Genomic DNA, 12,277 nt, shown 5'->3' with positions numbered 1-12,277 from the left:
GCAAATCAAACTGTGATCTATTTGTGTTATTTGAGCAGATTAAGATTACACAAGGTTTTGAGTGTATACATAATGTATGTTCAGTATATAATGATAAACAACTAGCGAGGGACTTCAAAGTCAGCACACATGTCCCCTATGCATCTCACAAAGATCTTTTCACATTTTTGGAACAAATATGTGTTTATGTATTCTTATTGGATAACTACAAGTGACAAATAGTCCAGTGAATATTATGTTTGACTTAAAGGTACCAAGTCCTCTAACATATACAAACAACAGTGGAATTTGAAGCAAAGTTATTGTTTATTTTCGTGGAATTTTCCAAACGTATTGTATGCTAAATAACATTGTAAAAATAATACACTAACTACCAACAAAAATCTAAAAAAACACACGTAATTAGCATTAAAAAGCGTTTGAGATCAACATTGTCAAAGATAATCAGTGTCATATAAATGTGATAATTATAGATGAACTTATATAGTGTCCATCACGGCATCCATGGATCTGAAAGATGAGGAATAGGTCATGTGATTTCAGATATTAACACTAATATATGCATGCACATATATATGTGTAGTTATTGAACATGTTTTAGGTATATGTCAATTTCTACTTGTAATAATCTATATATGCATGCATATTTATGTGTGTATGAAGTTTGCACAAAGTCACAATCGTTAATAATTCGATTTGAACCACACGCCATCCGCACCGCAACATTTACAGTTTAAGCAATTGAGTTTATCCATTATGTATTTAACCTGCTATATATTAGGTTACGGTATTTAATGAACCATTAGGATAAAAGACGTATTTAGTTGTTACTGATGATCATTATTAATAATATAACATTATTTTTATCCGTGGTCATTTAATAAATTGAAATAGTTAAAATTTACCTGAATACTCGCAAACTACGTCCGCAGTGGTGTCGTCGCAGGAAGCCTCACTCCACAGAAATGTTTCAACTTGATCCAGTCTGAAAAGGTGTAGAAATAATATTTGTATATATCATAAGGCAAAGAAATAAAAGAGAAGGAACATTAACACTTAATAAAACCAATCGATCAAGAAGATTTATTTAGTGTGGTATCCACTAGTCTATTTATTATGATTATCCAGATTGAATAGGTGATTTTCCGAACAATTGCGAGATCTCGCGAGATGCATGAAAGACGCGCGTCGAACGTCTGCCGCAAAAATCGAACGATTTGATTTTGAACTAGAATTTCTTTATTTCGCAGCTTACATTGACCGGCCGATCTTCGACAGAGGAATATTGCTTCCGAATACCCTCACTTAATCGAAATTCCTATCATCAAATGTGGACAGCACATTATTAAGCATGGAAATGTCTCCGAAATACTTTCGCGTTTGTCGAATCCCACGCGATGTTTGACGCGACTACGACGCTATGACCTTTGTTTGTCCTGTTTTTACGTTCGATTTCACGCATAACGCGTGATTCTCGCAGTGTACGGAAAATGGTCAATAGAATGAAGTACATTTAGTTATCACTTAAGGAGTATCACCAAGCATTAAGGGGATACTCACATTAACAATATACAGTCTTCCGTGTCAGAGGTTTCATCGTGCCCACTAGGCCAATTGAAATACGTTAAGATTGTCCCGTCAGGGTACTTATATGTTCCCTCTTCTTCTTGATCATTACCACCAAACCACCACACATCTACTTGGATAATATATTGCAACATAACACATATTTCGACAAATCACCATTTAAAACTTGGCTGTATAACAAGGTCACTTGTGCGACACGAGTATGATGACAAAATGAATAATGTCATATAAATACTTTCAAATTCATTGGTAATTTTTAACAAAGCTCAGAAATAATAGTTTCTCGGTGTATTTTATATTTCGAATGGAACTATATTACAAGGTCACAGTTATGGATTATATATAACCATACATATCACAGGTTTAGTAATTAGCCATGGTACGTTTTAGGATTAAACGTGCTTCTAAGCCCCGCTAATGATTTTTCATTTGAAATAATATGAGGTTATTACTAGGATACCTCAAAGTATGCACAAAGGCTGTACATCGGCAGTATCGACCGACGTGCAGTGGAGGTCGATGAGACGGCGTACTGTCTTCGTGCATCTTTTCCTTCCAAGGATACATCATGGGAATGCCGAGATACAAAATGTTTAAAACAAAATCAGCGAACTTCTTTGTGTGGTGTCCGGTCAAACCCTGGTGGCAGCCATGTTTGATTTTATTATTAGAGGACGCTTACGAGTGTACTCATTGAGTATTTGGAATTCGCATTTCCTTATATGGTAGGTAGAAAATACCCCGTTCAATACCACACAATTACGGCACGCTGTATCTATATATATATATATATATATATATATATGATCGGAACAATATTTGACTGTTGCTGTTTTGTTTAATAACAAACTAACATATTTCAACCCGTATTTCATATTTCACTAAAAAAAAACAATTTGTATCATGTTAGTCATTTATAATTTTAAGTGTGCAAGCACGGTTCAATTTTTTTACTCAAGTGAGTGCTCGAGTCTAGTTTGTTCATGTCGTTCTACATGCTGGATCACTATGAAGATGAATACATGTTATCAAATTTTAGTACATCAAAAAACAGTCACAAACTTCTTGATGTGGCTGATATATTTGGTGTTTGCAATGAATGATATGTATTTTTTTTTAAATAGAATCACCTTAGTGTTGATTTGTGAATCTAGAGTCGTGTTTTTCTGTGTGTAACAATAACGAAAAGGAATATTACTCATGCCAGTGTGTTGAACAATCAGGTCTCGCAGATAAATATGCTCGTCTTCATTTCTAATCTTAGCCAAGTGAGCTCCTTGATTCTCGCATACCTGCTTTCCGGTAAACCAGTTAACCTCATCGGTTATAAACTCGTATCGTCTTCTCACTAGAATGAAGGGAATTACAATTGTTCAACAGACTAGGGTATGTGGCATTTCACGGGAATCAAACGTGACTGGCTTTATCAAGATTCCCAACGGACATCATACAATATTTGGAAGGCTTATATATTCCAATTGCAAATACGATAACAGTGTCTGGGTGACTCGTATGTTATATATAATATCGGACGTTCACGCAATTAACAATCAATCTATCATATGCACAGAATAGAATACAAGTGCATACGCAAACAAACAAATGACCAACATACATGGGGCAAAAACCAGAATTTCACAAAGGGTTATTATGCCTTCTTCAAGTCGTCGCACGGTAACATAACGTCCAGCTGTACCAGGATCACAGATGAACTCAACGTCGTTCGGTTCTGTCATGGCAACGGTGATGGTGTCACCACATTGCGGAGCGGTTTCCCATTCATCAATATTTCCAATTAGAACTTGAGACTGTGATAGTCTGTCAGCTGCAAGACACGTAAATAAAGCCAATGTAAAAGAAATTCTTAGTTCTTAGTGACGCAATTGACAAAGTGTAATGTGGTAATTTATTCTAATTTATCAACTTCTTCGTGAGCTTTCGAGCCCAAATTATATGTCTTACAAATACGTATTTCACCATTTTTGGCACAGATCAACAACTTTGAGTGACAGAACACTGTAAAATAGTACTGCATTGTGTATAAACAAAAAAACGTGCCATGTCATCAAGCTTACTTACCGCATCCGCAATTATCATGCCTATTTGTGAGAACAACACTTGTAATGCAGTGCGTTACCCCTAGATCCAGCTGGAACCAAGGCACGTCATAATTCGGATCATCGCCAGTGTGTGTGCAGCTGGAGCTAAAATAGCTTGGGTTGGCATTACCATCTATAGCTCTCTTCGGTTCCCCTCTCGCTGATTCCGATCTCTGAGAAGCCAGTTTACCATGAGCGACGTTCTGTACATCAGCACCTATGTTATAATCCAATTCAGAAAAGGGGTTCGATTCAGGTTTGAATTATTAACAAAGGTTGTGACGATGACATTAGAAGATATAAATGGTAGATAACGTCCACATAATGTGTCGTGGGAACTAAAACATTTATACAGTGAGGTAATCGTGCAAGTAAGCCGGTCAAGTACCTTTACAAGACAGCTGATCACTCGAATACATGTGCCTACGAATACAACTGTAGAGATTTATAATCTGCATAAATAAACATGTATGAATTTACAGGGATTATATAATTCTTAGTCATGTGACCTATTGCCCGTATATTAATTACTAAAAACCACCACGGAGAATGTCTGGGTTATCGGATATAACGCCACACTTTTTGTCCCCATTTCAAAATGTCACCTTCCGATTTATATTCAATCCAATATTGCTGCCGAACCAGTTGACCAAATTTCTGATGCGAGTTCAAATCAGGGTCTACTAGCAAAACAATCTAAGCAATACAATTATACTAATAAACACTATTAGTAAATTTCGCGTGTTCTGGTCAAATTTATTAACACTTTTTCATTGAAACGTAATGTTCACGCGGAAACATAGCAACGCAACAAAGATAGTTTGTGTATCGTTGTTTACGTCAACATATCTGGCATTGTGTATCTATGTGCCGTTCAAATGATGTTTCGTAATGAGTTCCACCGGCGATGCTGAATCGGTGGAGTTACGGATATCAAGTTACGAAAAATAACTACGCCCATAGTTTAGAGTTACGAGTAACATAAATTATTTGTGTAGAACGACCATAGTTTAGTAAGATGAACTTTAAATAACCGAACTTCATGTTACCGGCAACACATTTGTTTTGTTCAACGTTAAAATTTAGTAATTCGAACTTTAATTAACAGCTTACCAAACCTCAGGGTATGGGAAACGTACAGCGTTAAAGATTTATATTGTGGCCGTAACTCGAAGTTCGGTTAACTATTAATTAAATTGTGAAGTCATAATAATACTGCGGGTGGTATCCATATTCAATAGTATTCTCACCTGCATCACACTCACAACGGTGATCTTCATCCGTTCGTACGCACAGTCCACCATAACATATATCATCTTGATGACAAGGATTCATATCTGGTAAAGAGAAACATGCGCCATTCTTAATAATGTTTATTCTGGTTCTGCGCAGATTTCTGGTGTGATACTGTACTGGCAACGTTCACAAGTTATACAAATTTGAAAATCTATGTTTTCCAAAGCTTATTTAGTCATTTGACATTTTTTTTTGTTTAACATTTTCTTGTTTTATTAGTATACACCGAATGATTTGTGCGATGTTTGTATACGTTCTTAAACATTTAATATAATTGTGACGAAACGAGAACTCTTTCAGTATTGTTTTTATTTTGTTCATACTGAGAATGTAATTATTTATATTTTATCACGGTGTTCATAAGATTTGAGATTACGGAGGAAATCCAATAATATGATTTTGTTTGCACAGTTGGACGATGAGGGCGTGCACACTGGAAATACTGTAAAACATGTCTTTTTCGCGAGCATGTCTTTTTCGCGAATTTAGTGAGTAAACTGATTCGCTAATTCAACATTAGCGACACACTAATGACTTTATTGTCAATTCAAAATGGCCGCCAAACAAAGAAATCAACAATGACAAGAGAGATTCGCTAAATCAACATTTCGCTATTAAGTAATTTTACCACAATTCGCTAAAATCGCATGCCGTTTTTTCAACATGTTTTACAGTAGTACTGAGGTATAGGATTTTAATTAACCCTTAACTGGTCAGGTTAAAGCGCGGTAGTCGTCGCGCTGCGCATGTGCGAGATATATATGTCTCATATAAACAAAGATGACGACTTTGACTGTTGCGCAGATCAACGAGTACGAACTGAGACGTTTCTAAGCTTTAATTAGGTAATTTTTATGTTGTTGGAAGGCATCGAAGGAGTCACTGGCGGTAATCAGTGCAAGTCGCGCCCAGGTCAAACCTCATACTCATGATTTCCATTTGAAGAGCGCATTGGATTATGGAAAAATCAATGTTTATCAACACAAATGTGGCACAAGCGCAGTGTGATGACTACCGCGCTTTAACTTAAAAGTGTACAAGACTGAGAGTATAAGGGGTACGCTCCCCTAAGTTGCCTAAGTAACACTCACCTAATTCACATTGAGCGCCCTCATAGTCTTCCAAGCATTCGCAGTTGTAGGTTCCAATCGCATCATGGCATATGCCGCCATTTTGACATGGATCAGTTTCACAGTGGTCGATGGCTGTTTAGAGGTTTAAATTAAATATAACATTGAACGACTAGTTTCCGTGTGTGATCGTTTTTAATTTATGTGTGCAAGGTTATTCTAACAAAGATTTATTTCATTGACTTAAGACGGACTAGTAATACAACTTTTATTTGTATGTCCTTGTGTGTATGATTTCGAACGTGCATGTCCATGGCAACAAACAGGATATATTTCGTGTGTAACTTATCACTGATTGGTTATTGACAATGTGTAGCGTATACGTAGTATTCACGTGTTATGCAGTTTGGTAAATCGTGCACATGACTCTTGTGTATCTTCTGCGTTTCTGGCGTTTCCTCCGACTGCAAATGTAAACGAAATGGGAAAAATCAGGGATAGTATTTATCAGTCTAAGCAGCGTTTATTAATTTATAGTAAAGAAAAGTTCGTCCTCGATCGATTTATTCGACAAAATAATAAAGAGGCATCTAGTTGAAATAGCGACCAGTTTCACTATAATACTTTACCCACCTGTTTCACAATGTAGTCCCATGTACTCATTTGTACAAATGCATATGTATTCATCCGCGACTACTTCACATGTTCCCGTATTCTGACATGGATTCGAGAAACATGCGTTGAAATCTGAAAACGATAAGATAAAATAAAAAAAAACAAGGCAGAACATTTATAATTTTACGACTTTAAATACAAAATTGTATATAATATTACACGATATGCTACATTTTGTAATATAATTCTATAAGTTTTGTTATTAAATAAACAAATAAGTCTTCAAAACGAGTATTTTGTTAGGATATATCTCGTGGGTTTTCGTTGCCGCGCACCAAACTTTGTACAGTTAGTACTATGTACTAATATACTGGGTTCCAACGTACAATATATATATATATATATATATATATATATATATATATATATATATATATATATATATATATATATATATATATATCTGTTCAATTTGTTTAAAAGATTCCTCTCATTAGTAAATAGCGCCCTCACTAAACAATATTTACAATGAGTGGTTAGTCAAAAGTTTGATGAGTCAGGTGCATCTATGCAAATGCAAATGAGTATAGGAACCATTAATGTTGTAGGGTGTAGTGGGAGGGATGGGGGATTTCATGTTTGTAATGACTGGTTGTAATGTGGTATCTCGTTGTTTTCAAGATGCAGCCTGATATTTGTTGCTTTCTTGGTTGTTCAATTGTGGCTAAAATTTGTGTGTTGGGTGGAAGATGTGTTTATTGTTTTTTGACTCATTGTTTAGATACCCTGCAGCTTGAAATGGTATGGTCCAAATCCAAATTCGATATGGCGGTGTTGAATATCTGTGCGATATGGCAGTGTCGTCTAAAAACATGGCATCAAAATGATTTCTGTTTATTTATTTACTGTTGTAGATCCTGAGAACTAGCCATTGAATATGGTGTCGGGAATAAATGGTTTTCTGAACAAGCTTTATTAATTATTGCTGGCAATATTCCAGTATGAATTGGGAGCAAACTGTGACACCAAATCTAGTCGTTGTATTGTTATGCTTCTAAAATATTTTTTTTAAATAAAATAAATTTAATAGAAATATTATGTGTTTTTTTGTATGTGGAAACATGGCCGGCCCACTCAAAAATATAAAGAAGTGAGGTCTGCAGTTCATTTTTTAAAATTTTTTTATTAATAAAAATAATAAAACACTCACAATGCAAGGCTACTTCACCAACATGTCTATTCTCTTGCTTGAGTGTGAAAGTACATGGTTTAGTGACTACCTCTTATGTTTTTAAATTTTAGAATTTCTTTTATTTGGGAAGGTTCTTCTATAAAAATAGAACAGATATATTTATATATATATATATATACACTTTCAGTGATTGATGTGTGATTCCGTGATATTCAAATTTGTATTATATTCAGTAAGTACATAGTTGCGACTGTTCGCAAACACGGCGATTATTTTAGCATTTTTATTTTGGTCAGGCAGACCCAGTATAAACAAACTATGAGCTAAAGTAGATTGTGTCTAGGCTGGAATTTTCGGTTTAGATAGTAGGTATTCATTTGCGGGAAATACACTGCCTTGGCACTCATTGCTACTAGTTACTAGTTACTGGCTTCGTGTTAAAAATGTCATCGACTGATCAACTGCTTGCGCTCGTTGGAAATTAAAAAATAGACAATCTCGAGAAAGTCACGTGATATATCTGTAAGCATGCAGAGTAGATTTGAAATATTTATTTCATTTATTCGTTATATACGTCATTTGGAATATCACACAGACAATAATTATTGAATTTGAGTTTACGTAATTTCAGAATTTCCCATCCTTGTAGTTTATTTTCTTAGCGAACATCCCCAACATTGGCGCGTAGAAACCTAGTAGTATCGCCCGCCCCTTTGGTCACATATTATACTGCCGGTAACACGTGAGAGGAGCGAAACAACTAATCGGTGTAGTCACAAATGGTGGTTACAGTGATTGTAAAGTAATAATATTATGATCGTTTCCACGATAAGCAATAATTTACAATGTTTACAATAGTGAAACAATATTTGCGCTTTCAGATTAAAACAGTCGGCATGTCACGTCAGCCGGGTGCATGGGGCATGTTAGGTCTGAGGTTCGTTATACAGGTTATGTTTTCAAAAAAGAACAGCAAGAGTTGACACATTTTCCTAAATTAGATCATGCATATATACTTTATAACCCCCCCCCCCCCAATGGTAATGTAGCATATTGTTTTACGGAGAATAAGATCTGGACATCGCGGGCGACTTTACTTTCAATTTCATGGCCTCCCTGTTTCTCGTTTTACTTGTACAGGCCTTAAGAACACTAAACCTATAAAAGTTGAATTTAACGGCGGTGCGCTGTTCCAATATTTTCAGGAATATAATTACTCGAACACCACTCCCTCCCCCACCGTTTTCACTGATGTCGTCCACTAGGGGAGAGCTCCAAATTTGATTCTCTTGCATTTCTACGTTTGAGTTATGGTTCTCATTGATTTTGTAGGAAATTACCATGATGCGGCAGGTAATGCCGACGCCAATAACTTTTTTTTTTTTCAATCCCACCACAACGAAATACATACTATTTCACTGTATTATTGCTACGATGAGTGAATTTCCCTCTGTCGAACGCCCTCTATTGTCGTTCTCACGTGACATAGTTTGAATTTCTGACCCCGGGCATCCTGCGCTGACGTTCGTTTTTCAACGTCACTATTTCTATAGGTGCAGATATACTCGGTCATTACACGAGGGTAAGTGAACTGTTAATCTTTTGCCCCACTTGAATAGATCGTAAAAAGATTCTATTACACGAATAAACCCCGTTTTCGCTACAACCAGGAGCAACCAGATTACAGATTATACATTTGGTCTACTCTACTATGCTCCGTCAATCGATTTTGCTATTGAACTATTACTTACTCTCACAGTGGTCACCGTAGAAACCATCATCACAATTACAGATATAATCTTGTAATGTCCCCATACAGGTACCGCCATTCAAGCAAATATCATGTATACATGGGGGAGAGAGCGTGGTTGAATTTTCCGCGTGTGTAGTGTTTCCATCATCATGATCTGCAATTAGTAACATTTTTGTATTAAATGATATACATAGGAAACGTACATAATATATACGTATCGAACGAGTTCCAAGTCGTTCACGATCACTTGATACCATGTAATATGATATTAATGCCCACAGGGTTGTTGCTATGGTTTCATGTGAACCATGTACATTTCATGAAAACAGGTAATCGCCAGTGAAAATAGACACAACAAGAAAGTATGTCTATTGTACAACGAAGCGCCTTTAACATAATGACTAATAACATTTAATACGGCATTGACGGGGTATTGACGGACAAATCTACAAATGTACTCTCGTATACTCTGCTAGCGGTCGATGTTCATTCTAGACGTTACAAATTCCAAAACACACAGATTTCGATTAAATTGTGTTCAAAACGTTCTCATTTTTTTTTGAATAATGAGGGTATAGTCTCATAGTACAGAACAAAAGAAATGTCACCGACAAATGACAAGAGTCATGGAAAGAACACGATGTATACATATGACTCCCAATTTGTACATATCAATCAAACAGTGATCACCGGGTCATAAAACACATTAGCTGTCCCTTAATACATTACAAATTACAGTCAGTACTCAGTACTAATATTTAGGAACAGTGTCAGCGGTACGATCCGACACGCAAATTGAGCTGGTTGAAAAATACATAAAGTACGGCTTTCGCCCAAGCTGTCACACTCATTTTTGCGACAAATACGCCATTCTAGTGTGATGATCGTTAACGTTTTGCACGAAAGCGAAAATAATGACAGGCTGTGTGAAAACGATAATTCATATTCTGTCGCCATCATGCATTATACTCTACTTTACTACTTCTCTCGCCAAGCAACAGTCGAAACGACTAAAGGCCAGATCAATAGGCCATCACAAGTTCGCCAAGCAACAGTCGAAACGACTAAAGGCCAGATCAATAGGCCATCACAAGTTCAGAGAACATCATTCTCTTCTGCACACATAGTCTCGTCGTCCGGCACCGTTAATATTAGGCTCGTTAATGTAAATATGCACCAAACACGTATTCGGCAATACCTGTTTTTACTGCAGCCAAACCTCCGCCAATAGCTGCAGAGCTACCGATAACAGCCAGTGTTGAGAGTGCAACAATAAGCTTAAGTCTCGTAAAAGAACTTGTCGTTTGAGTTGTGTCATCCTTAGTCACAAAATGAAAAAAAAATGTTTTCAAATTAAGACGGATATATATTTCATGAACCCAACATGAATTTCTATGTGTGAATTTCAAGCGTAAGGTTCATACTAGTAAGCTCATAACAGCTTATCATCCAAGGCAACGCCGATCATGGTTAACGTTCGACTTCATTCACTGTCCTTTAAAGTCTCGGTTGAGGTTGTAACCTATGAATTCTCTCAGTTTGGGTATATCAAACGAACATACAGCTTATAGTTTCAGTAATCGTATATTTTATTGTCATCTCTCATATTCGACTACGTCAAGCATTGAAGTTGAAAAAAAAGAGTCGGTCACGTGGAATCAAATAAATTTCAATTTACATCTCAGTTAATGCCAATCACACAGAAATTCTACTCACAGAAATTTTAAACGTCAAATGTGCAATCACGACTTACCAAAACGATCAAAAAAATATATTGTCTTCACAAATGTAGAAAATCACACTTGCGCGCAGTAACTGGTCGGATTGCGCCAGCGCTAATCGCTGATAGCGACTTGACAACACAAACGAAGTGCACAATTCGAGTACGTAAACAAACGCAACCAGATCGGCAGATGATTATGACATTCGAAACAACCTTGTGAATCAACACATTGGAAAATCGGATAACTATCTTCTTATACAGTACTGTTGTACCTGGATTGTTGTTCCGGGGATTGCACGTCGCAATATAGTGATTGCCATTGATACTCGATCGTTTGACTGCAAACATTAAAATCGTCTTCCGATTTTGACAATTCACTACCGATTTCACGATACAAAACAATTCTGTAAGTTTCGAAGTATATGAAGATTTTTCATATCCAGGAAACAAATCTTCATTAATCTCTCAACTGCAGGTAATTAACCATTTTCAGAATAGCACTTTTAAAACTTACCGTTTCTTTTGGTGCAACTCGCAATCGATTCATATTAATAGAGAACGCTGTGTTCTTAGTAGGTGTTGGATATACTCCAGATACTGCGTTTGCCAGTGTAATAAGTGATCAGTTCAGCGTTAAATTAAATATGTTTTGCATTCATTCGTTGCCTATACCAGCAGGAACAGATTTGCCCATCAATGTAGCTTAGTTTATATATATATATATACATATCTTTACAAAATCTTCAGCTTCAGGATGGGTTTAATTTCGTTAACACGGTCGTTATTTTGTGTAACACAATACGTCTAGTGAACCAGAGGAGTTTCCGATCTAAACAGAGCATTATATATGGTTACAAATGAACAAGTGAAGTTCTAGATTTTTCAAAATATAATGCTCATATTATGCATGCGTTCGTATTCATCATATAAAGTGAACTTATG

The 12,277-nt window shown here is 36.2% G+C and overlaps 1 protein-coding gene across 1 annotated transcript; it reads right to left on the bottom strand.

The window, feature by feature from the left end:
• Positions 1-287: 287 nt before the first annotated feature.
• Positions 288-11,882, bottom strand: LOC144356076 (uncharacterized). Its single transcript, XM_085505602.1, has 12 exons — positions 11,850-11,882; positions 10,811-10,931; positions 9,611-9,766; positions 6,686-6,799; positions 6,074-6,187; positions 4,937-5,023; positions 3,667-3,903; positions 3,203-3,412; positions 2,786-2,935; positions 1,561-1,696; positions 906-985; positions 288-510 (listed from the first exon to the last, which is right to left on the bottom strand). The coding sequence occupies exons 1-12, from the start codon at positions 11,880-11,882 to the stop codon at positions 494-496; spliced, it is 1,455 nt and encodes a 484-aa protein (XP_085361728.1). The 3' UTR covers positions 288-493.
• Positions 11,883-12,277: the final 395 nt, after the last annotated feature.

Source organism: Saccoglossus kowalevskii, chromosome 11 (genome assembly GCF_978046115.1).
Source record: "Saccoglossus kowalevskii chromosome 11, keSacKowa6.1, whole genome shotgun sequence".
In the NCBI taxonomy this organism is placed as follows: domain Eukaryota; kingdom Metazoa; phylum Hemichordata; class Enteropneusta; family Harrimaniidae; genus Saccoglossus; species Saccoglossus kowalevskii.
This window is presented reverse-complemented; position numbering and strand designations above follow the sequence as displayed.